We start from the raw sequence: 27030 nt of genomic DNA, 5'->3' as shown, positions 1-27030 counted from the left end.
TTTTTAATACATGGTAGTTGACGTTGGATTAATAGCCTGATCCTGGACCAGCACTGGGGCAGGATGGGACATGAAGGACAGGTGGACACCTACCAGGTCAAGGAGCTGTCTCTGCAGGGAGCTGGAGGCGCTTGGCAGGGGCGGGCCGGGGGCGGGGCCCGGGCGGGCCAGGGGCGGGGCCCCGACTCACGCCCACCACTGAGCTTCCCGGCAGAGACAAAGTCCCGCCCCCGACCGACGGGAGGACAGGGATTGGCCCTCCCGAAGCCGATTGACGGCTGGGGGCGCGTGCTGGGGGCCGCGCGGAGGTGGGGGACCCGAGCAGGAAGTGGGAGTCGAGGCCGCAGGAGGTAGTCTGCAGAGCGGGCTTGGCCGCCACTTTGTCGCGTCGCTGCCGCCGCTGGGGCGATGGAGGGCCCGGGGCTGGGCTCGCAGGTGAGTGCGGCCGGGCGCTGACCGTCCTGGGGTTCCGGGGCGCGTCTGCGGCTGTGGAGAGAGGCAGGGTGTGGGTGCGCAGCCAGTCTTTAGAAGGACCCCTGGGTGCGGAGGGGCCTGGGCCGGGGAAGGGGCTGCAGGGAAGCGCCCAGAACCGCGCTGGGTGTTCGCTCCGAGGCTACCGCGACGTAGAGGCGAAGACAGTGGTGAGTGCTATGGCCGCCTCTCACCTCTTCCACATGCGGGCTTGGGCGCCCCCTGGGGCCGGTATCCCTCCCTTCTCTTTCCCCCTTTTCGCCTTCACCGCTTCTCAGACCCTTAACCCTCCAGTCCCTGGAGGGCGAGGCTTTGGGGCCCGGAAGGGGAGGGTGGCCATTGCTTGAAGCAGGTGTCAGGTGACACACCTGACTTGGACCAGACCTCCTTGACCTATGCCTGGAGTCTGCGAGGTTCTATTGATCTTTTCAGCCCAGGCGCCTGGGCACCAGCCTGGGCCACACCCACCCCAGTTTTAGGTCTTGATCCCATCATCCTTGCTAATTCCTTGACAGAACCCAGGCAGGAAAAACGGCGGTGGGGTGGGGGCTGGGGTGGGCAGGTGGGGGCGGAGGAGAGATGGAAAAGGAGGTATCTAATAGTTATCTGCAAAATCCCAAAGAACTCTTACTCTGTGGAGGAAGTTTTACCCAAAGCCAGATGTAGTTCTAGAGAACAGAATGGTCCAGTAGGAGAAGTTACTGGAGAAAAGATATTTTTTTCTTCTTGCTTATGTTCCTAACTCAGTGCCTAGAGCACTCCCTGGCATATTTTTGTTTTTTGTTCACTTAATATTTATTGAATAAATGCAGACTGTCCAGATGTAGCCAGCATTTAGTGAGTGCTTATTATATGCCAGACACATTATTTTATAGCAGAATTGAAGTATCCTTAAGAAGATGATATCTCCACTTCCAGATGAGAAAACTGAAGTTGGCTCCAGTTGGAGAAAATTAGGTGATGGTTTTTCTGTCCCTAGTGGGATTCACAGAGTTTGAGATGATTGAATTATTGGCCTCTCAAAAACTCTTCCTAATCCCAAGCATGTTTCTTATGCTCCTCCATTCCCTTTTTTCATTCAACAGTCTGATAAAAGTTTAAGTGAGGAACAAGGCATATGATGGGAAGTTGTCAAAGTGTTCTTACTAGGTGGTCTTGCATTTTGACAGAACAAAGAAAGATTTGCAAGCTGACTGAATTTTATAAAAGGGCATAGACTCTTTAGATAGAAACTGTATTTCCCCCTCTACCCCCCCACCCCCCAGTATCAAGGAAAAGTTGGTAGGAGTAACTACCATATCTTAATTACTGCCACTCATTTACAAAAGCCTTCAGGTGCTTAAAGGTCACTCCCTTATGTTGAAGGGAAGGTAGCCCTGCCCCAATTCCATGACAAATGGATGGAGAGAATGATTCAATCAGAGGTTGAAATTAATGGGACAGAATAGAGATTATTGTTGTTATTAATAATAATTGCTGTTCACTTTGTCACTAATAATGTGACCATCTTACCCACATATGGTACACTATATTTTGCAAAATACTTAACCAATTTTGATACTCAATGTGACCCTGTGAGGTGAGGAGAAATTGTTATTTTCCTTTTGGAAATTAGAGGTGAGGAGTCATTTGTTAAAAGTCAAATAGCTGCTAAGTGACAAAGCCAAGATTCATTTATTCTGCTATGTGTTAGCCACCGTTAGGTGCTAGAGATAAGTCAGTGAATGAAACAGACAAATATATTTCTGCTCTGGTAGAATTTGACTCTCCTGATTCCAACCTCAGAACTGATGGGATTTTTGCCAGAATTTGCCTATACAGTCTGACTTCATTTTTTTATTACTTTTTTGCTTGTTCAGTAAACACTAGCCACACTGCCCTCAAGGCTTTTGAACATATTATTAGCTCTATCTAGAATATTCTTTCCTCCTCAAATCTTATGGCTTATTGTGTCTCTTTTAAGATCTTGACACACATGACTTCAGTGTTGTAAACCCTCCCCATTCTCACCACCACCAGCATCATTCCCTGACCGCCTTCCTTGCTTTATATTTCTCCTCAGCATTTAATACTATTTAACATACTTCTGTGTCTTGTTTGTTGTCTCTTTTCTCCGCACTGAATGTGAGTGCTATGAGGGGCAGTGAGTTTTAACTATTATGTTCAGTGCTGGGAATGTTAATATGGGTACTTCGGTTAATATTGGGAGAAATTTTGATGTGTCGCTCTGTTTTTCTTTTTTTTTAAGATTTATTTTTTATTTATACAATAGCTGGGGTACAGGCCAGAGGCGCGGGAGGGTGAGAGGATTCACCAGAGACCAAGTGGGGAGCAGAACAGACAGACAGACCCAAAGCACTGCTGAGGGGAGTAGCGGGCAAGACAGGAGAGGTCTGCCTTGCTGTGTGGGAATCTACCGGGCCAGCCGGGAATTGAACCCGCACTGCAGAGGCTGCAGACAGCATCGCAGCGCTGTGCTCAACCTGCTGCGTGTCTCTCTGTTTTTCTTGATAATCTGGCAGAATAGTGACCCTCATCAGAGTGTGAGTGTGGTTTTCTGCATCCTTCTTTTTGCTTAAATAATTTGATTCATAATGTCCCCATGTGAGAAATATGTGATCCTTTATATCTTTTTTAAACATACTTTTTTAAAAGATTTATTTTATTTATGCATACAAGAACCGGGATACATGCCAGATGTGTGGGAGGGTGAGAGGATTCACCAGAGACAGAGTGGGGAACAGAACAGACAGATTGACTGAAATACACTGCTGAGGGGAGCTGTGGGCCAGACAGGAGAGGTCTGCTGCGCCATGTGGGTATCTCCCTTGCCGGCCTGGATCAAACCTGCGCTGCAGAGGCTGCACAGCTTCACAGCGCTGCGCTCATCTGACTGTGCCACCAGGGAAGCCCATGATCCTTTATATCTTTAAGATGTTCCAGTTATCTAGTACTGTGTAATAACCTCCCCACCCCCATAGTAGCATAAACCAGCTGTTGTCATGCTTCAAAACTGAGTGGCAGACATTTGGACAGTTGTGACAGGGATAGTTTGTTTCTCTTCCACCATATTTGGAGTCTGCTAGAAGACTTAAAAAGCTGAGTTCCTTGATAATGGGACTTGGTGTCATCTGGTGGTATTTTCAATCACATGTCTGGCTGTTGAGCATCTTCAGAGAAAGAGAGGAAGCTGCCGGTTATTGTAGCCTGTGTGCCTGCCGGCAGGCAGAGCATCTACACCATTTACAAGTGAAGTAGTCACAGCTCTGATTCGAGCAGAAGGGACACAGATGCTCTCCTCTTGATGGAAAAGTTTCAAAGAATTTTGGGGCTTTGTTATAAAAATCATCATAAATATATACATATTTTTTTTTCATAATGTCTTGCTTTTCTCCCCCTCTGTGGAGAAGAGTATTCAGCTTATTACATATCTCTTTCTTGGTATCCTTTTTTTTTGGATCTTGTCTTGTGTCTACAACAGAGTCTGGCATATATTAGGTATTCAGTAAATATCTGTTAAGTTAAAGAATCACAGCAGGAATCACATCTGATTCCTCTTTTATCCCTAATTACTGCGTACTCTGATTGCTACGTGGTAGGTATTCTTTGTATTTCCCTGAGTGAGTGATTATTGAAACTCTTAGGAGTTTGTGGGCATCATGAATATCTGCTTAGTCTATTGCTTTATCTTTTTTTTTAAAGATTTATTTATGCGTACAAGAACTGGGGTACAGGCCAGAGGCGTGGGAGGTAAGGAGAATCACCAGAGAGAGCAGGGAACAGAACAGGTGGATCTACTGAAATACACTGCTGAGGGGAGCAGTGGGTGAGTCAAGAGAGGTTGGCTGCACCATGTAGGCTGCTCCTTGTCTGGGGATCGAACTCGTACTGCAGTGGCTGCTGATAGCTTAATAGGTTGCATCTTAACCCCTTGCGCCACTAGGGAGGCCCTGGTCACTAAGCTTTTTTGATCATGTACTCCCAATCAGTAAAGCAATGTTGAGTTTGTACCCATTAGAGTAAAATGCCACCAAGTTGTGAAAAGTAGCATCCAAAATTTTCATTTTTATAAAATGTCATGTATTGTGAGAATAATGGGATGCTGAATGGAGCCTGCACCACCATCTTCCTGGAAGCTGCTCTGGCTAAATCATCTAATAGTGATCACTTTGTTTGCTTGCTTCTTTTTCTTTTTACTATTATTTTTTCTTATATATATATTTTGTATCTTTTTTTAAAGACTTATTTACTTATTTTATACAAGAACAGGGGTACAGGCCAGATGTGCAGGAGGGTGAGAGGATTCACCAGAGACAGAGTGGGGAGCAGAACAGGCAGATCTACTGAAATACACTGCTGAGGGGAGCAGTGGGTGTGACAGGAGAGGTCCGCACCATGTGGGACCCTCCCTGGCCAGCAGGGATGGAACCGGCACTGCAGAGGCTGCTGACAGCTTCACAGCGTGGCGCTCAACCGCCTGTGCCACCAGGGGAGGCCCTTTAATATCATTCTTCATTTTTGTACAATGTATGCTTTCTCCTCATAGGTGAAGTCCCTGTGAAATTCCCACCACCATGGTCCATCACCATAGTCCTTTGTGTTCCTCCCGCCCGTTTTGATCCTTCCCCCTCCTCCTCCCCTGCAGAATGTCTTGATTTATAGTTGCCTATTGATTTTGATTTTTAATTTATTTTAATTACTTTTTCCCTCCGATCTGTTATTTGTTTCCTCTACATTCCTCCCATAGTGTGATCACTTTGATTTACACATTGACGGGGATGTTTTTGTGTCATGTGATTGACGGACTTAAAAATTTTAGCCCCTCTGTTTGATGTACATGGGAGCTGGGGACAGATACTAATCTGTCATGGGGCACTTGGTTATAAGATTTGACAATATATTTCTAAACTATATTCATTCATTACTAGCTCAATATATATTCCTGGCGAGGTTTTGAATTAATACTAGTGAATATAAATCTTTTTTATTAGCCTTTTTGGTAACTTTGAGTCTTTTTGGAAGAGAGCTAACTTTTTGTTAGATTAGATTAGATATCTTTGTTTTTACTGCATATAACTAGTGAAGGGCTCCTGCTATGAACAGTGTCAGTGCTGCCACTCCTTAGTTATGCCATTCTCTAGCTTATTCTATTACTGCATTTTGTGATTCTTTGTAGGAATTGCTTAAGCCATGTGCTCATTTTGGGAGGGGGAATTTAGTTAAATTTAGATAATATGGTTTGAAAATTATTTAACCTCATGCAGACTGTAATAGGCTAAATGTGCTATTGTCAACTTCTCTGGGTTGTGGAACTTTCACTCTGACCCTAGGTTACCACGCAAATAGAATATGGTGTGACCAGCTTGATAAGAAGCTTTGTTGAGACTTGTTTTATGGTCCAATATATGGTTTATCTAGGTGAGTACAAGTACACTTGAAAAAAAAAAAAAGTTGCACTATTATTGGTTGGAGTTTTATGAGAACAAGTAGATTCAATTTGTAGATAGTGCTTTGTACCCTTTTCTGATTCCTACCCTTTCCTCTTCTTAATGTGGTTTCTATTTACTCATTCTGTTACTGAAAGAAGTGTTGAAATATGTTACTATAACTGTTCATCTTTCTGTTGTTCTTTTCACTTTCTTTAGCTTTTGCTTCATGAATTTTAAAGCCCTTTGGGTATATTTACATTTAAGATTATTATGTCTTCTTGATGATTTGACTCTTTAATTTTATGATATGTCCCTCTTCATCTCTGATAGTATTTTTTGTGCTGATATCTGCTTTGTCTTATATTAATATAGCCACTATATTTCTTATGCTTAGTGTTTTTGGAGCATAACAATTTCCATTTGTTTTTAACCCATGCGTGTTTATATATTTAAAGCAAGTTCATTGTAGGCAGCCTATAATTCTAGAGTTTTTACTTGCTAGTTTGTTTGATTTTTTGAAATCCAGTCTAACAATTCTTGTCTTTCATTTGTATTTTTTTCAGGACATTTGCACCTAACATAATTATCAGTATGGTTAGGGGTAAATATGTCATCTTGTATGTTTTATGTTTTCCTTATTTCCTCTTTATTCTTTATTCATAATCTATTTTTTCTCCCTTTCAAAAATATTTATTGAATAATTTAAAATTATTTTATCTCTGTTAGTGACTTATTATATCTTTATTTGGCAGTTGATCTCGGGATAACATTATACACTTTTAACTTACCACTGTGTACCTGCAAATACTATTATAGCATCTCATATTCTCCTGTTTCTCTACTTAATCATTAAAATTTTTATAATGAAAAAAAAGTCTGTTGTATTTATATAGTCCTGGCACTCTTTATCCTTTATATTGATTTAGATTTCTGTCTGGCATTAATTCCCTTTAGTCAAAGAACTTCCATTATCATTTCTTGTAAATATAGATCTGCTAGTAATTTTTTCAGATTCTGTTTGTCTGAAAAAGTATGTCTTACCCCTATTTTTAAAAAATATTTTTGGTGGTATTTCTAGTGTGTAGTTTTCTTCTTTCAGTTCTTTAAAACTGTTGTGCTTTTGTCTTCTGAATTGCATTCACTAATGAGAAGTCTGAGTTCATTCTTATCTTTGTTTTCTTGAACATAATATGCCTATTTCCTTAGTTTGTTTTAAAGATTCTCTCTTTATTATTACTTTTTAATAGAGGCATGTTTTATTTATTTATTTGTTTATTTGTTTGTTTGTTTGCTTATACATGCATTGGGTACAGTCAGAAGCGCAGGAGGGTGAGAGAATTCACCAGAGCCAGAGCGGGGAGCAGAGCAGGCAGAAGGACTGAAGTACACTGCTGAGGGGAGCAGCGGGCGGCAGGAGAGGTCTGCGCGCCATGTGGGACCCTCCTCCGTTGGCCGGGGAGCAGCCGGGGATCGAACCGGCAGAGGCCACGGGCAGCTTCGCAACCCAGCGCTCAACCACTGCGCCAACGGGGAGGCCCTACTTTTTTAATTTTGATTATGTTATGCGTAGGTAGTAAGATTTTAAAGTTTGTCCTGCTTGGGTTTGTTGAGCTTCTAAGTGTTGTGTATTTCTAATTTTTGCCAAAATTGAGAGATTTTGGCTGCTCTTTCTTCACATATTAGAAAATATTTTTTCCTCCTCTCCTGGGACTCCAATTATACATATTCAGTAACTTGACTCACTGAGGATAGCCTTAAGGAATGTTTGCCACAACTCCCCAAAGCAGAGGCCTGGAAGCCTTCCTACTCTGTTAATAGCCATGACCCTCCGCCTACTACAAGTAACAAAGTCTGTTTGTGCCTTTGCAGATGACCTTTGATTTTTGCCAAAATATGTAATTTTCTGATATTAAAAATCTAATTCTAGTGAACAGCATTAAGATGAAGATCTTCCCCTGAGATACCTGTCTAAGACTTAAACAAAATTTTTTAATTGAATAATATAGATATGGCTGATAGTAATAAATACTTTTCTATGCAAGTGAATGAGACATTGATTTTCTTACTATGCTCTTTCAAATTACTCTTACTCTTCAGTGCAGGAATCACAGCCACGGCCCCCACCATCCTCCAGGATTTGGTCGACTTGGAGCCTGTGCACATGAAAACAAAGAACTTGCCAAAGCAAGAGAAGCTTTTCCTCTTATAGAGGACTCTAGTAACTGTGACATTGTAAAAGCTACTCAGTAAGTCTTCCCAGTATTTTGTTTGTGTTCTCTTGAATTCTAATGATGTCTATGCAGTTCACTGCTCTCCAATCTATACCTTCCTCATTTGTACTCCAGGGAGTGTTTGTCATACCACCATCAGAGCCTTTATACAGTGTACCTGGACTGTTTATTCCCAGACTCCCTGATTACATCATGAGCAGCTGCATAGCAAAAGCAAGTCTTTTTACTCCCAGTGCTTTTGCACAGTCCCTATCTTATACCCCAATAAGTGAATAAAGGATTAAATCACACTAATACTAGGCTCTAAAACAGAAATCTGGGTCTTTTAAATTGTTTTACAACCTGAATATATTGCTGGAATAGAAAAATAACAGGTCATACATTTATGGACATTTTAAACAACTGTTTATTGAGTACTTTCTATGTTCCTATTGTGTTACATGACCCAGAAGAAAAGTAATAAAGTGGAAATAGGTTTTCTGTCCCCCCCGTCCCCCAAAACATACGGTGGGTTATTATGCTTACACTGAAAATGGAGGTATGCTTTGAAAGTTTTCCTTTAGGATGTGTATATGGATGTGCATTAAATCACTTCCCACATTTTCAACTTTCTGGATCTCAGTGATTATTAACATCCACCCACTCTTGCCATTGAACATACTTTGAAATATTTTGTTTATAGGACTATATTAATTAGGCATTCATTTTCTTAGTAATCAAATATAAATCTGCCCATCAGAGCTTCTAATCAGCATGAAAGGTACTAATGTTACCTCACTGATGATATAATTTTTATCAAAAGTAAATGATTGGTGATTAATTAACCTGTTTGGCCTTAATGTGGACTAATACATTACTTATGTCAGTTAAAAAGTAATTGGCAATTATTTGAATATTCTAATTACCAATTTATATGTACTCTCAAGGCTCTGGGAACCGCTGCTTTAGGTCAATGTTCTTTGATATTATTTAAATTGCTATATTTATATAAAGATGAGAATGTTCTTAAAGTAAGTCTTTGCCTTAATTAGACTGAAAACTTTTAAGTGTTTCTTTGCTACTAGTAAAACCCTGTATAATAAATGTGAGAAAAGAGGCTGCATTTACAGGGAATCTTAATAAGAACTCCCATTTACAAGTTTCTTAGAATTATTATTTCCTTCAGGTATTTGACCTTTGTCTCAAGTGGTTGTGGGAAGACCTTAGGTAGTATTTGGGTAAGGCAAAAAAAAAAAAAAAAAGGCGAGAGAGAGAGAAAGAGAGACAGACAGATAGACAGACAGAATATAAATGTATGTGTTTTCTAAACCACCAAAATTCTAGTGTGTACTCGTATATTTCTCAAGTGGAAAGTATTTCTTTTCCAGTAAAATATTTAAATTAACATTTAAAAAATGGAGAATAAAAGTAGATATGTTGTTAACAGTTCACTCATTAATATTTTTACTTAGCATTATAGATATCCCTATTTTTAAAAACACCATAAAGACAGACAAATACGCACATATTTTGGTGAGACAAATTACTGAACAGCATGAGAAACGGTAACAATTCTGTCATGTGGTTTCATTTTGACTCTTAAAGTCTACTGAAACTTACAAGTTCCCCTAAATAGTAGTAAATTTAAAAGAAAAGCAGTATTTTTCACTCTGATAGTCATTTGAATAACTCTTACTCACCTCACAAGTCCATTCTTCCTTTGCCATTCCAGTGCCTCTCTTATTTTAGAACCTCACTGCCTCACCTGTATTTATTGTGAGAACCTCTAACCTGGTCTGCCAGCCTTTGCCTCACCCTGTTCTAATTAGCTTCCATTGACACTAAAATTATCTTTTGTAAAACTCAAAGTATGAGTGTTTTCCTTTTTAAACCTGCAATGCTTCCCCTTTGACCTGTAAAGTCTAAACCTCATAACTTGGCATAGAAGGCCTGTTCAGTTCTGCCTACCTTTCTTGGCTTTATCTCTTACATTCCTTCTCTTAAGCTTTATGCTTCTGCCACGCTACATTGCCTACATTTCTCTGAATATATATGCAGTTTCATACCTCTGATTTTTGTGCTTGCCTTCCCCCTGAAATGCCCTCCCTTCAGCCTAAACACATAGGATATATATTCTGTTTCATCTTCCTCAGGAAAGGCTAATCATACCTTCCTCTGCTGTACCTAGGAGATGTCCATGTTTTGTTGAACTTATCCCATCCTAAGTTTACTTTCAGTCCCTCCTTTCCTGTGAGGTCACTGCATGGGCTTGGTTTGATTCAGGGATAAGATTGTAGCCAGGAATTGGCACCATGCATTCCTGGCTCACAGTAGAGGATCAAATGAAAGTTATTGCAGGAGGGCAAATGTGAATGTTCAAGTTTATTTTAAAAAATCAAGTTCCATTCCAAATAGATTAATCTGATCAGTTAGTATACTAGGTTTGTTTTTGTTGTCTAGCTTTGCAACACGCATAGCTTTGTTAATTATTGTATTTTTGTGTTGACTAAAAGCAGATTGGATAAAAAATATGGTAAAAGGAAGAAACTTTGATGTTTCAACTGATTTTTATTGATGTCAATTATGCTTCTTTTCTTATTTGAGATACGGAATTTTTGAACGATGTAAAGAGTTGGTGGAAGCGGGATATGATGTCAGGCAACCAGACAAGGAAAATGTGTCACTTCTTCACTGGGCTGCTATTAACAACAGACTGGATCTTGTCAAGTAAGATGGGGTTATGTGTGTGTCAATTGAATGTGTACTTAGAATTCTAGACCTCTCCTTCATTTGTCTTTTCCTTCAAGTACATGTATGAATATTGAAATATCTGTAATTCTTTATTGTAAATGAATGCCTGAAGCTCTGTGCCACACATATTATTTATCATAGCATTGTAAAGGACCGTAGAGACCATCTAGTCCAGGCTTTTGTCATTGACCCAAAAGAGAAAGTTAAAGGCACAGGAGCCCATCAGAAAGTTCAGGTAATGAAATTTCAGGTAAAAAGGAAACATATAATATAAACTTTGTTAGGATAGAAAAGAAAGTTTCATCTAATTTAGAAGAAACTTTGATTTACTTTATGTTGAAATAATGTCAGGAGGAGTGGATGGTCAGGGAATAACTTAATCTTTAACTTTAAAATATGAAATGCATTTGTAGTAGGCATGTATTGAATTGTGGAAAATATTTCTTCTTCATAAAGCACCACTGCTTACCCAACCTCTGTTTGTTTTATACCTTAGCATGGGAAATATACATATATATGTGAATGTGTATATATTTTGTGTTAAACATTTTAAATCCTTGAAGTTTAAGAAAATAAAAATATATACTAAAGTTTAAAGTATTCAGATAACATATGCACATGCCAGCTCCTCTTCTATGGAAACAGACTTATATTTAGGTAATGTGATATATGAAACAGAACTTAAAAACAATGAGATTAATTTCTATAAACCACAGAAGAAAATAAGTCATTTTACCTTATACGTTCACTTTGACAGTGTTTTGCATCTGTTCCCCCAAAATAAAGAGCAAAATACTCCAAATATCTCATTTTCAGAAAGAATTTTTTTGTTTTTGTTTTTTGGTTTTTTTTTTTTGTGGGACCCTCGCTGGTGGCCCGGGATCGAACTGGCACTGCAGAGGCTGCAGGCAACCTCGCAACCCAGCGCTCAACCACTGCGCCACCAGGGGAGGCCCATTTTCAGAAAGAATTTTAAGTTTTATTTTTACTAGTTGCTTTTAGAATTCATTCCCATGTAGTATTGCTAATTTTAAACTTTTAAAAGTGATGTAATATCACCTTTCTTCTTGAAAATTAAGTCAAATATCTGTGTGATTCCAAGCCTCTTGAATAGAAACCATCCCAAAAGTGTTGCGATAATTCAATATGCAGAGTAGTTATCAAATGTTTGGCATGTTAGTTGTAAAGGGATGCTCTTTGCAGCAGGATTAGTTATGTATGTGCTAAGCATATTTCACCGGGCATCTGTTTGTTGCTGTGAGTCTTTCATACTTTTGTAGATCTGAAGTTGTTAACTGTAATTTCTGTTTTCCAACACATTTACTTCTAAGAAAAATTAGTGTTTTTTCTCAATATGAATTTCAAGTTTTAAATCTTATTTTCATTTATATCTGCTTTGAACAGGTTTTATATTTCAAAAGGTGCTGTGGTAGATCAGTTGGGAGGAGATTTAAATTCAACTCCTCTTCATTGGGCCATCAGGTAAAGCTTTCTTTAAACACTGAAATTTTTGTTCAAAATCAGAAGTGAGTTAAAGTGTTTCTCTGAGCATGATAGACAATTTTTTCCTATAGAATTTTCTTGTGACTGTGAAATGTTTCTGTGCTGTCCAATGTGGCAGCCACTATGCATGTGAAATATGAAAGGTAACTTGGAGAAACAACTAAGGAATTAAAGTTTTAATTTTAACTAATTTGAACTTAAAATAGCTAAATGTGGCTAGTTTGAAAAGATTCCAGAGACAATGTCTTTGCATTTAATTTAGGACTCTGCTATACTGTGAAAACTGAAATATCTGGTTAGACTTTGTTTTGTAGTCAGATATCTTTTGTTTGACCACATGGATAAAAGCAATAACTGAGTGCACTGTAAACTCAATCAGGCTTTTCTCTGGGATGTATTGACCATCCAAAGTTGAAGCTGATAAGCACCTGTCTTGATATTTAGCAACTTCATTTTTTATTTTGACCCTACTTTCTGTGCTTGGTAGGATTAACATGAACCTGAAACTAAAGTGAATTACTGTTCATTTAAGGCAAGGAGTCATATTTTTTCTCCCTACCCCAGAGTTTTAAAGAATTAAGGATTAACTTAACCACTTATGTTACTTTATGTAGAAAATGAACCGTATTTAACAACAGTATTACAGTATACTTGCAGTCTACAAATGTCATCCTTCTACATCCCTGGCTCATGGTTATTTTTTTGTTTATAAAATAGCAACAGTGAAGTTCAAGTTGTTTTAAAATTTTCATTTTAGTGTGTAGAATTATTACTTATACATGGTAGTAACATGAGATTTAAGGTAGATTGGGAGGTTAGGTTTATCATCTGCCCTCAAGGACTATCTAGAGATTTCTAAGTTTGGAACATCTAAGTAAAAGATGATGGAAAATCTCTAGCATTTTAAAAATCTTACTGATTGACAATGCTCTTTTGTCTAAACAAATCTTAAGGATATGAGTTTCTCCATGAATTGTTTTCTTTTTCTGGATACCGTATAATTTTTGTCCTTTATTTTCAGACAAGGGCATTTACCTATGGTCATATTATTACTACAGTATGGTGCAGACCCCACTCTCATCGATGGAGAGGGTTTCAGCAGCATCCACCTTGCAGTATTATTTCAACACATGCCCATTATAGCATATCTCATCTCAAAAGGGCAGGTATGTTTTGAAATGTATCTTATAGCTACTGTAAATCTGGAGAGATTGGGAGGATGGTTAGTAGTGCTATGTCCTCATTTTTAAAGTGTAAGTGTTAGGTAGCCTCATATTCATCTGCTCACCTCAATAAGTCTAGCTATTAACTACTGCTTTTCCAGCTTCATTGGGGCAAAATTCCAATGGTGTTTCTGAAACTGATAAGCCTGTAATACTTTATGATCTCACTAATTTGAAGAGTTTTTCAAAACATGACCTCACACCCTGCATTTTTCTTCTGGTTGAATGGTAGTCAGATCACTGTCACTAAATGAACCCATCATTTGCTTTCATTACTTGAGTCCACATGGGAGAACAATTTGAGTGTATGCTTCTTATTGTTCTCTAAAGTGATTCCACAAAAAATGACTTGCCTTAAGATGCATCCATTTATGGAACAGGTTAAATTATAGGTTATTGTCAGTGGGAGTTTCACCATCAGCTGTACTTGCGTGGGATTTGCTTTCTGGTAGCAGTTTATATATCAGCCGACTTGCCTATAACAGGTGTGGAAACATGTTTGCACAAATGCTGTTGGAATGATTGTGTTGTCTTTAAATAAGCATTTTCACTCAGATGTGGTCAATTATTGAGGTAGATTAATTATAACCTCCTGTATATCATTTTAGAAAGACATAGTGTAAGGAGTCCTTCCTGCTTCTCTTTGTGCTCCTTCCCAAGTTGTATTCCTCTAAGGTCTTTAGAAATCTCCAGTAATTGAAGCTTTCTTTGACTTGGTAGGAACCATCATTGTACACTTCCCACCTGGATCCATTTTATTGACAGGAACATATAGCCTCATGGAGCCATGATTTCTTTTTTCTCCCCCATTGTCTAGAAAATAGGAAAGAAATTTGTATGTTTTACTATTTGTAATATAAGTCCACAAAGGCAGTGAGTTGCCTCAGAAGATAGAGAGATCACAATGACTGTGTTTACATAAAGATGAGATGGCTTTGTGTAAGATAGGATAGCATGAATTAATGTGACAGTTCATGGCCAACCTAGAGGACTTCTAAGGTCTGGTCAGTCTCTTATGTTTATTGCATAATCTTAATGATTTTCGATGTTTTCCTTATCTCTTTTTCAGTCACATCATTCAATACTTTAAATCATATATTCTGGTTTTTCCTTTAAAAGTATTTTGTAGAAATCAAGGGATTTTCAACCCATGAATGTGAAGCAGAATTGTCCAATGATAATTGAACCCCTGCTTGTATTAAGAAAAGAAAGAAAATTTTGACTGTGTTTACAGTTGGGCTGATTGACTTTTCTTTTTTCATAGAGTGTGAATATGACAGACTTAAATGGGCAGACGCCTCTCATGTTATCAGCTCACAAAGTACGTGGGTAAGTGATTTAATTGAGTTGCTTCATTCAGATTATTGGTTGTAACAATTTCTTTTCTGTGCATATAATTTTAAATATCTCAGTCTATGTGGTATGACCCTACATTCTAAAGAAGAAAAGATTTTTCCACCTTGTGGCTATGATATGGTCTTTTGATGTAGTTCTAAGTTCTAGTTAGGAAAGCACCATTGAAATACATTTTCTGATAGCTTTGAGGGAAGTTTGAAAGTTACTCATAAGTTAAAAAAAAAGTCCTTACAGATGAAGATTTTATAGCATATACTCCTTAGCATGACTTACATTTCTTGGTTTGCATTTTTGAAAAATGACTGTAAGCTTAAATATTCTCATAATTTGAAATTTAAATGATAAATCTGAATTCAGGAGAACATGTTTTGAGCTTCTCTGACATCTGTGAAAGTATTATTGTAATCTATGAGAAAGGCCTGGTTTTATGTTCATATCAGATACATATCTAAGTGTTTCTGTGTATTTATTTTATAAACATGTGTTATTTTAATGACCAAATAACCCAACTTCTGGTCATCTATTCAAATTCATCCTGCAGTTTTCCTTTTATCCGTTTGTTTCTAACGCTGTACTTAATTTCTGATTAAGTAAAAAGTAAGCTTTTACTCAGGACTTCTAGAAACTAAGTTATTTCTGATGTCATTTACTTTTTGTCCAAGGAGTGGTGGGGCTGGATGCAGAATTTTGTTAAAGACCATTTTATCTTTTTCACTATTAACTCTAACGTTGGGCATAGTGTTTAAGGATCTTAATCGAATGAGCAAAGTAGAATATTGTTTTATTAAAATAATTTCTTGAATAATCATGAAAGAAGCAATGGTACTGATGATAAAGAAGTATTATATTAAATTCTGTCATTTGTCCATAACTTTCTAAGATTCACAAGTATTTTTGACAGTGTTTAAATTTGATTTATTTACTAATTGACCCAGAGAATGTGACGTTAGCTTTTGGTTCATCTACTCAAATATATTATTTCACTTTTAGTCTTTTTTTTTTTTTCATGAAATACAAAATTTTATTTAGATATTGTTTAGAGTAGGGAGAACAATCTTTACCAAGAAATACCAGGTGGAAAATGGGTTCCCAATAGAATTGAATATTAGGGCAACAAAAAGAGAAATAGCACCATTGTCATTTGAACACTGGCTGGTTACTTACATTTTTTGGCCTTGTTGATCATTGAATCTGGGTTCCCTCCAAATTCCACATAGAGCATGCAGTACATAATAATTTTATCATAAAATATCTACCTTCAGAACACATTTTAGGATGAGCTAACACCAAAAACAAATCAATACAAATGCATCAGTGGTTGAACTATTCTCAGTACTGGATGAACACAGTTTGCAGAATTCTGCCAAACTGTTGGCAAAACCAACAAAGGAGATAGAATGAAATACTTTATTTTTTAAAAAATATTAATAATTCAGATATGGTACTGTATTTTATGCAAGAGAAAATTAGCACTTTGTAACATGCTGTTTTGTCACCAAAGAGATTTAGTGCATTGACAAAAGCTGGGTAAAGTGGAGGGTGATGGAGAACAGGTACCAAAAACACCCGGCTTGCAGGTCCTGAGGAAGCTATGGCCTTCATTCATCACTCCCTTTGTCAGAGGTCCAGAAAGAACTTGGCCAATTTAATATTGACCAAAGTTAAATTCATGATTAAAAGAAAAAATACTAAAAATGCTAACCTATAGAAGAACAACATGAAAGTAAAAGTTTGAAAAATGAAAGCAGTTATTCTACCATATTGATGTTATCTATGTAGTAGACTGTCACTTAATAGGTTACTAGGGGTGTGAGGGACCTCTTCTGTTAGCACTCTGAATAGAACTCTGCACAAAGAAGTTCTCAGTTGCTCAGAATACTTACTGAATGGTTAATTGAAACATTAGTTTTGAAGATTCTTAGTTTGCAGTTATCCCTCAAATCATGTTCTCTGTTAATATTTTATTGCTTCGAGACAGGCCAGAACCAACTGGATTTCTTTTAAAATTTAATGCCTCTCTGAATGTGGTTGATAAAGTACAGCAAAACACTCCACTCCACTGGGCAGTTGCAGCAGGAAATGTTACTGCAGTTGATAAACTTTTGGAAGCTGGTTCTAGCCTGGATGTCCGAAATGTTAAGGTATGACCAGGTATTTATTTATCTCCCATAGAAGATTTATCTCCCAGCTAGAAGATTGATACATTAGCATAAAGATAACCTATACATCTGTTTTCAGTTCCCACAAGGTAGATATACATAATAACTGTTGGTTATCCTTGGAATAAATGTGCTGAGTCTGTAATTCTAGTGAGTTTTTATAAAATGTTTAGCACCTTTACTGTATTGAAACTATAACTGACTACTTTATTTCTTTTTTAAGGGCGAAACACCGCTTGATATGGCTCTGCAAAGCAAAAATTGGCTCATTATTCACATGTTAAAATCAGAAGCCAAAATAAGAGCCAACAAAAAATTGAGACTTTGGAGGTGGCTGCAGAAATGCGAGGTATTTTCATGTGGGGCCTATTTTGCGGGCACTAATAACTTTTAGTTTGTTGGTTTGGGTTTTTAAGGTTTTAAGGGAAGCCAGAGAGTTAGCTTAGTGCTGCATTATTTTGGCATTGGTTATTTCTGATTATTTCTTACCCAGTTATCCCACAACCCCAAATTGGAAATTTGGCACTGAGGCTGGTAGTTTATTACTGGTCCTCAGCTAGAAGGCTCTGAAAGTACATGTCACCTAGTGAATATCCTGGTGTGCTTCCACACTTATTCAAGGAGTGAACTGAAGTGCCCATGTGGTTTAGATTCTTAGAGAAGCAGAAAGAAAAATACCTTGTTGCAAAGAATTTTATAGGAGCTTTTCTTGAAGAACTTGTTCCTTACTAAATTTTTTTTTAAAGGAAAATACTAACATTCAAAAATGTCTTATTACATAATAATAACTCTTAGTCTCTGAAAAATACAGTGATTACCAGAGAGGATGAGGGGTAGGGGAGGTAGGAAGCCCCTAGGGCTTCCATGGAGGGTGAGTGAAGCCTGTGCACATGTCAACGGGTGAAATTGTACTCCCCGAATTATATAGTTATGTAAACGAATGGCAAATCAATAAAATTGGATTAAAAGAAGTTTTATTAGAATGATAAGTTAGACATTAAAAATGACAATGCTGTAAACTTCAGTCATATGATGTCACTTCATAAACTCAGAAATATCTGGGACTTTGAGAGCTGTAGCTCAATTTTTATTCATTTTTTATATTTGGCAATTCTTCTGGGTGATGTTCTTCCAAACTTAAAATTGAACTGCTCAATAGAAAACGTTAGGAAGTTCTGTTTGTTTTTGTGAAAGACCAACAAAATCTAAGTCCTAATAGTGACTGTAACTCAAATTGTTAAAATAAGTTATTGAGTTGATTCTACTCTTTTTTAATGTTTTTAAATATACGAGAGTAGCATCATCGTATCTAATTATACTTTCAGAATGATTCTAAATTAACAGCCATGACCAGTTTTCTATGCTGAGGGTCATTATGAATAGCACACCTATTTTGCATTTATGTGGAGGGAGATAGAAAGAAACAACTGTTACTCCTCAGTCTCCTTTACCAACTCCTCTCCTTTATAGGTATCACACCCCGGGATTTTGTCCTGGACCTCTTTTCTCTCAATTCATTCCCTTGGCGATTTCATGCACTTCCATGACTTTAAATGCCATCATCTGTATGTGGACAACTCCTCCACTTATCTCTAGTTCAGACCTCTTCAGAAGCATATATCCAGTTTCCTACTTAACTTACCCCGTTTAGTGTCTGATGGGGATCCCCAACATAACATACCCAGAACTGAACTCCTGGTCGCCTCTCCACCCCTCTCCAACAATCCCATCCATTGCCTTCCTGGTTCTCACTAGGTGGTCCCTCCAGCTTTCAAGTTAATTCTAGTTAATTTTTGCCTTTTCTCTGTCATACCATGTATCCAGTCCATCCGAAAAACATACTGGCTAGTTCTGTCCTCATTATATATCCAAAATTTGACATCTTTCCACTCCACTACTGGTGTTTCAGTCTAGTCTCCATTATCTTTCATGCACACTACTGCAGTTGTCTGACATCTCCCACCCCTACTCTCTAGTCTGTTCTCAACACAGCAGCCAGATAAATCTTTTAAAATGTAAGTCAGATCCTGTCAGTCAGAATCCTCTGAAGTTTTCCCCTTTCTCCTAGAATAAAAGCCAAATTTCTTACAATGGTTTACAAAGTGGTGTGTGATCTAGCTTCTTAGATACTATAAAATTCACTTAGTTTGTCTACCCATGCTAGAATTTAAGGAAAACAAGACCTTAAATTAAATGATGTGTACCTGGATTCATGCCTGGCATCCAGTATGCCCTCCGGTGTTTGTTGAATGAAAAGACACACTATAAGAATGGAATATCTGGGATTGTAAATTTGAGGTCCACATATTTTATTTCTATTCTAAGGTTTGTTATTTGTAGATTCTAAATTTACTTATTAAAAAAAATCTAAACTTGCTCATTTTGTGTTATACAAATGAGAAGCATTTTAAAGATTTGCTGTCATTCTCTGTTGATGTCAGAGAAGGAAAATCAAAGAAAATAGAACAGGATATATTTCTTCCTTTGCTGCTGCAAAAACCCTGCTTTCTTCCAAGGTCACTCTATACTGTATATCGCAATAAAGGGGCTGCACTACACTAATGTGGGCCCAGCCTGGTGTAGTCACTCATGCAGTTTGGTTCCTCACTGTTTCCATTCTTTAAGTTAAACCTGGCAGCATCCTGAGGACACGTTTTCAGTCTTTGGTCTCTGTGTGACATTTGGAGAACTATTCCCTACTTGAAACTCTCTTGGGCTTCTGGTTCTTTCCTTCTGCTAGTCCTTACCCTGCCTTTCTAGACACTTCTTCATTAGTATTTTTCTCCTAAAATGTTTATGTTGACCAAGATTCTCCTTTTTCTACCTACACATAGCTCTTGGGATATCGGTCTTTGTGGCTTCATCGCATATTGATGAATTCCAGACTTTCTCCCTAGATCTGCTGTTCTGCGAGCCTGATGGGCATCTCCTAGATGTCCATACCCATTTAAAATTCCACATGTCCGAAACCAAACACATCTTTTCTGCAAGCCTGTTCCTTCTAACCTTCTTAGTCAGGGAATGGCACTGTGCACACCCAAGTTGAAAGCTTATACTCCTCTCATTGAGTCTTGGACATCTTCATTTTGATGTGATCCCTTTATGCTTTCTGACGCATAATGCTGCTTGAAACAAATTAAACAGTTTGTTTTTAATGTCAGCTACCATAAACACTTTTTCAAAGACCACTATATGTTAGAGGGGAGGAAAGCAAAACAAAATGTTTAAGTAACACTTTATAAAATGTAAGGACTTTTCAAAAATTTGTTCCCAAGATTTGTAATGTCTCAAATTTATCAATCTGCAATTTTCAAGAAAAGCTGTTTTTGCTGTTGTAGTGTTGTTATATATTTAGGAAGTAGTTCTGTTAAGCCAATTATTATGAGATGCTTAGGAGGTAAAATCCATAAAGTTCTAAAATTCTGAATCTCTTACTAGCTCTTCCTGCTGCTGGTGCTTTCTGTGATTACCATGTGGGCTGTTGGATTTATATTGGACTTCAATTCAGATTCTTGGCTTTTCAAAGGATGTCTTCTAGTAGCATTGTTTTTTCTGACATCTTCATTTCCCAGGTGTGTATGTTACTCTTGCAAGGCTGGTTATTGCATTATTAATTTGATCACTTATTTCTATTGTTGGTTAGCTGGAATCACAGATTTTACTGAGCTCTCAATGTTAATTTACCACATAGACGCATTCTTAGAAATGGTGGGAGGGAAGGGCTTTGGTAACATATGATTTGGCTGAAAGTATGTTAATTAAATTGGCAATTGGTGGAAAATAAGTATCCTTGCTCACTTTTAGAATTGTTAATAATAATTTGATAAATAATGAGGCTCTGTAACTATGTTACACTTTGAGGCATTTTTTTGCCCTTTTTTCAGAAATTTTATGTTTTCCTTTTCTAAATCTAAATTCATTTTAAGCTAGTTATTTTTGTTTTTACTGATTTTTAATTGAAATAACCAATTAAGTCATGGGAATTTATAAAATAGTAACTATGGTATGGCTCTATTTTCAAGAAAATATTTATAGAAAGTTATATTTAGTCACTGATTAAGAGGTAGATTGCTTGATTTCAAGTCAAACTTGATCATGTAACAGTCTGACCTGAACGAGTTGCTTTACCTCTCTGTGCCTCAATTTCTTCTCCTTTAAAATGAGCATCTTTGTGCCAATGCCCTCCTCATGGTTAATACATAAACAGTGGTTAGAACCTTTACTAACCATTGGTTAAATACACAGAATCCAATAATCATATCACATTCCAGTCTCCTCACTTCCCTTTCTCAGTAAAATGGCATCCAATTCCTCCCTGGGTGTCATGCCTGGATCAATGTCATCCTCAGGGAGGGAAGAACTTTCCCTTCTCTTCACTTTCCACATCCAGGCCCATTACGAAGTCTTTCCTACTGTGCCTTCAATTGGTCTGCTCTTTCCTCTCCTTGGTGGACACCCTAGACTAAGCCTTCTAGCTAGTCTCAGACTTCAACTCTTAACCCCTCTCTTTCATCCCCACTTAGCCCTCCAGGGTACTCTTTAAAAGGCAAATCAATTTCTGCCTATTCCCCCTGCTTAAAGCCCTCCAGGGGCATTTCCTTGTACTCAGAATAAAATCTAAACTCCTTGCCTATAAGGTATTATGTTATTCATTCCTCCTCTCTGAATTCATCCCTTCCTCCTTTTCCCTTCACTGCTCTCCAGCCTCCTCTTTGTTTGCTCAGTACATCAAGCTCATTTGCACCAGAGGTCTGGGTTCTCACTTGTGTCTTTGTCGGAAGTGTTCTGACCCAATATAACGTATAACTGGAGATAACATTTAGGCCACAGCCCCAAGATCACCTCCTTAGCGAGGCTGTCCCTGCTGCATCACTCCAGTTTACTTTCTTTGTCGTGTTGAATCACTGCTTCCTGGATTGCAAGATCCATACTAGCTGGACACTTGTCTCTCCTCTTGAACCTTTTCACTGACCAAATGAAAGAAAAATATAGTGATACTTGTCCACAGAAAAGGATCTAAAGGGAAATCCTATGTTGCTCTCTTCAGGGGTGATTATGAGTGTTTCCACATCCATCCTTTGCTTGCTAGCATCTTTGGAATAAGCATAAGCTGCTTTTTTTTCATAAGGAAAAACAAAGTATTAGAGGAATGTTACCACTTGGTCACTTATGAGCAAGACTGCTGGCTGGAGATGAATTTGAATTCAAATGTAAAGTTAAAGCTAAAATTTCTGAAAAATAGCAAAATGCCTAAAATTGTCTGCTATTTAGAAATCTTGGAGCTTAAGAGATATTCATTCATTTTCCACTAATTGGATTGATGTGGTCTCCAGATTTTAAATTTTCAGCTAAATCACCTGGCATCCCAGTTATCACTTTGGTTTATTGTTTGCTTTTTCCAGTGAGAAAGCAAGGATTAGCAATAGCTACTCATACCCGACAGGGGCTTTTGAAATTTTGTTTGCTTTAGTAAAAATCCAGATTATAAAAAAATTACATGAAAACTTGTTTTTGATGACTGTGAGATGAGGGCTTTACATGCTACACTTGGCACATGGGCATAATTCAAATGGCAGCTTTGTCCGTGCTGCTTTTATTTATCCCATACTCCTCTGTAAAGTCCCTGTTTCATGAAGGTAAGCAGCTGCAGACTTCTATAAGCAGGCTCCAGGGACGGTTGCTTATTGATCCAGGCTGCCATGTGATATGTCAGAAGTAGACAGGTCACAGAAGTGGGCTCTTAGAAATTAGGAAGTTCGCTGCACTACATAATTAGGCCAAACACATTTTTGCTGCATAATCTCAGGTCATGCTCTGGAGTGACCCGGGTTCCATTCTAAGAACATACTGTGTGCCTGAGGTTTGGGATCTTTTTTCTTCTCAAATACTGTTTTTTCAATTATTATGCTTATTATCCTGATAGCTTTTTAAAAACCCTTTTCATATCCATCATCAACTGTTGTTTCTTCTGGGAATAAATTTTTAAGTAAAGGCAAGTAAACTATATTTATGCATAGATTTACTGGACACAGTATTTAATATAAAATATTTTTTTTCTTTTGAAACTATAATGTCAAACAGTTGAGTAAGTTATATGTGGACTTCAAGTTGCCTGTTCCAAGTGAGATGGAAACAGTTGAGCCTTTATGTGTCTTTTTATGTCCAACGTCTGTTTCTCAAGATAGTTGGGATGTGAGAGGGTTTAAGGTTGTGTCCATCTGTATGTTTCAGAAATATGTTGCTAGCTCTGGAAGAAAAATGGGTAAATGCAAAGGGAACTTTGCAAGGGTTTAAATTTTGCATTTTGGAGTATTTGGAAATATGATTTGAAAAAGTATATGTAAACTGGGTGTGCCTCAATAGAAAAAAAAAGTTATTGAAAATATAAAGTTATTGTTAATGAAATAATGTATGCTCATTATAAGAACCAAAACGTTCGCTTCTTGAGCACTTCAGTTTTATGATGTGTGAAATAGGGTGATTGATGGTGCCACATAGGAAGTGGCACATGGTTTCACTCAGAAGTTGAAAACTTGTTATGTAAGGGAATCATTATTATTTAAGGGAATGCTGAACTAAACTGAATATGAATTATACTTATTTTCACTAATACCTCATGTTTATTCTTTTTTCTCCTAGGTTCTTGTTCGGGTATAAAAACTTTGTATACTTACCAGCAGCCTTTCTGCTAAGTTCCATTTTTTGGATATTTATGATGTGGTTCATGGTATTTTTGCCTAATATCCTTTAAACTTAAATGGTGACTCATTTTGCCTTTAAAAAACAGTAATGAGAGAAGAATGAACAATGATGAAAAAAAAAAAAACACTAATGCAGTTGTTAAGAATTTAGATAGTAGAAGAAATCCAGGGAATGTAACTTACATTTGTATTTATTTAATGATTCTGGTTGAAGATGTTTAATGTTGAAAATCTAGTAAATTCTGGAAATAACCTCAGAACACACTATGGAAATAGTAGGTTTCTAGTGTTTATTATCCATAAGAAGGAAACAGTAAAATAAATTATTGTCTTACTTGGACCCATAAAAATGCCTTAAGATCTCTTCAAGGCCAAATGATTCTTTGAACCTGGTCAGCAGTTGTAGTTGATTTATAAATCTTCTGGGTACTAAAATGGCTTGCATGGCAGGGATATTGGGGAAAATGTTGGCTTCCTCAGCCGTGGTCAGTGAAAATGTTATTATCTGAAGCAGTAATTCTCAACCCATGGTAAAAATAAATTTCCATCACCACCTAAAGCATACTTAAGACAAAATTTTTAGAAAACAGTATACTCCCAATGTGTGCTTTACTCTGATAATTTCTTATTTTATCCTAGTCTATTTCCCTTTTAAAAAAATTGCTGGTCACAGCTAGCACTTGCTTCTCTCATCACCTACTCATGCTTGGCAGCCCATGGTTTTAAAAAAAAAGCTCATCTAAGGAACAAGTTTATCGCTTGAGGAGAGGCACCCATGCCAAGTTCCAGTTTAGAGCTGTGGTGTGTGGTTTCAGAACTGGGGATAGCAGTTTCTTCTTAGGTTATAGCCTGTATAGCTCCTATTAGGTGGGAGGCATTTTCTCCAATTTTTAATCTTCCTACTTCTTTCCAGGTTCCTATCACTTGTTCCAAAGACCCTGGGAAGCCATTCCAGCATTGCTTTGATTATGGGGTAGGAGGAATGCAGTGGATAGAAATGTAACTTCAAGCATATTCCTTTATCTTCCATGTTATTTTTTTCTGGTAAGGACAGTTTTGGAAAGAAAGTATAGTATTTATAGGAGAAGAGTATAAACTCAAATCAAGAATATTTTGTCATAGGACTAAATAAAGTGAGAGGATTGTACACATTCTCAGAGTGCACACATCTGCCTTCATTATAGCATGCTTCTGCTTAAGGATGCTTTTTATTTCTGAACATTATGTCTAATATTTTCTCTATTCTTTTAATCTAAATGAATGGCATAGCATACTCTGGAGGTCATTTGTTATTTTTCAAAAGATTTTATTACGTTTAACCTTTGTGTCATAGCTGCTGATTTGGGGCCTGATTTTTAAGCTTTCCTTTTATTACCACCTAATGTAGGTTTGGATGATATCATTATATGTTATAAAAATACTTTAATTTATAAGTAGCCATGAGTGCATAAAATACAGGACAACATCACTTCTAGACATCTCAAAATTGGTAATTTCTAGGATAGTTAACATGATACTGAGAAGGGATGGTTGATATTTTTGTGGTATGTAATGTGGAGAAAATACAGCTTTTAAATTGTGCTTCTTTATGAGCTTTTAACTTTTGAGTACCTCACTTTATTTCAGATTTTTCACAAAATGTGAGATAGTTCTTATATTGACTCATTTCAAAGTTGCCAGGGTGGGAGGATCAAAATTAGCAAAAGTACTCCATGGTAATTTGAAACCCTGGATAACAAAGCTTAGTATTCAGTTGAGTTTTACTACAAACTGTTCAATATTTGTGAAGAGACTTTCTGTAAGGAGAGCAGTTTCTGTTGTTTCTGAATGAACTCAACATTAGAACTGATTTCCATGTCTATTATATTGTAACTGTTGTAGTTGACAATATGTGGGGTTTTGCCCATGATGACCGTAAACATAAAACCCATACATAACTCACATGAGCCTACTGCTCTTGAGGGCTGGTGAACCAGTAGGTGGCGCACTTCACCATCAGATTCATGTTTTTCAAGCTGAGTGTTAAATGCTGTTTGAGCTGCTGGGCATGAATGGATGTGCTACTCTGCAAAGACCCTCCTGGGTAATTAGAGGAGGCTTGTCTCAGATTGCCACCTTGGCCATAATGAGAAAAGGATCGGGGCACTGTGGAAATATGGTCTTCAGAATAAGTTGGAGTTTGAGCTCTTTTTCTAACTAGTTATGTACATCGTTGGCAAGTTATTAAATTTCAATGAGCCCTAGTTTTTCTGTATATTGGGACAGCAATAACAAGCTGTAAGGGTTACTGTGCTGTGATGCCTGTAAAGTATTGACCCCAGTCCCCGTTGCATAGTTCAGTTTGTAAATAATATCTATGGTTTTATAATTATTATTACTCATGAATAAAATCTATGTAGAAGACTCATGTTGAAATTAATTTTCAGGAGACATCTAGGTTGATCATTCTTCAGATGATCAGTTACTTTTGGTGCTTTTTTTTTATGTTCAGTAAGATATTTGTCTTTTATGAGGCTGGGTTAAGTGTCCTGACCAAAGTGTTTGGAAGTAAGGTTCACACTCAGGAAAGAAAAAATGACCCACTGACTGTGACATTGGTGATCCTGGCTATAGCTAACCTCAGAGTAGGAAGGATAAAATAGGGCTTCAGACAATCAACATATACAAGTTTGTGTTGTGAGAATGGCATAGCTTCATGTTATATGAAAAGGAAGCAGAAACTTTGACCAAAAGCCCAGGATAGTACACACATAGTTGTCAAGAAAGCCAGTATATTCTTCAGTGTTATCACAAGGATTTGATTTGTAGTCACTCTGTAAGGAGAGCAGTTTCTGTTGTTTCTGAATGAACTCAACCTAATACAACTACAAGGATTAGTTACTAAATTTTCTAATAGGACATTTTTGCAAGCATTCATTTAATATTGGTGGACTTTCTGAATAAAGTGATTTGTTTCTCTGTATGAGATTGTTAAAATGATCAGAAAATATTGTTTTAGATGCTGACAGGAGAGGTGCAGTTACACCAGTAAAGATTAATTTATTTGGATTTTGTATGTTTTTGCATTTAGGGATGACCCTTGTATATTGTAACTGTTCCTATCTACATTTCATATAAGTTTCAGTAATTACATGGGATTAATTGCTACTCAACTATAAGCAAATTCCTGTAGGTTTAGAACATAAGGTGGGGCCAGGTTTGGGGGCAGGAATGTATGTATGTAAGGG

General features: G+C 37.5%; 1 protein-coding gene across 2 annotated transcripts in view; it reads left to right on the top strand.

Moving 5' to 3' along the window:
• Nucleotides 1-334: 334 nt before the first annotated feature.
• The window catches only part of ZDHHC13 (zinc finger DHHC-type palmitoyltransferase 13), a 40106-nt gene continuing 13410 nt past the window's right edge, over nucleotides 335-27030 (top strand). The window contains exons 1-10 of one of the 2 annotated variants that reach the window (XM_054699348.1): nucleotides 335-435; nucleotides 8003-8146; nucleotides 10715-10837; nucleotides 12266-12343; nucleotides 13386-13530; nucleotides 14852-14916; nucleotides 16922-17084; nucleotides 17326-17451; nucleotides 20541-20674; nucleotides 23742-23844. In XM_054699348.1, coding sequence (XP_054555323.1) covers nucleotides 13402-13530; nucleotides 14852-14916; nucleotides 16922-17084; nucleotides 17326-17451; nucleotides 20541-20674; nucleotides 23742-23844 — 720 coding nt within the window. In that variant the 5' untranslated portion in view covers nucleotides 335-435; nucleotides 8003-8146; nucleotides 10715-10837; nucleotides 12266-12343; nucleotides 13386-13401. Of the gene's footprint in view, nucleotides 436-7997; nucleotides 8147-10714; nucleotides 10838-12265; nucleotides 12344-13385; nucleotides 13531-14851; nucleotides 14917-16921; nucleotides 17085-17325; nucleotides 17452-20540; nucleotides 20675-23741; nucleotides 23845-27030 lie in introns of both variants that reach the window. The other variant, XM_054699347.1, reaches the window with a different exon arrangement.

This window comes from Talpa occidentalis, unplaced genomic scaffold (assembly GCF_014898055.3).
Source record: "Talpa occidentalis isolate TD23 unplaced genomic scaffold, MPIMG_talOcc4v2.1 talOcc4.3, whole genome shotgun sequence".
In the NCBI taxonomy this organism is placed as follows: Eukaryota; Metazoa; Chordata; class Mammalia; order Eulipotyphla; family Talpidae; genus Talpa; species Talpa occidentalis.
The sequence above is the reverse complement of the archived record's forward strand: the minus strand, read 5'-3'. Positions and strand labels throughout refer to the sequence as shown.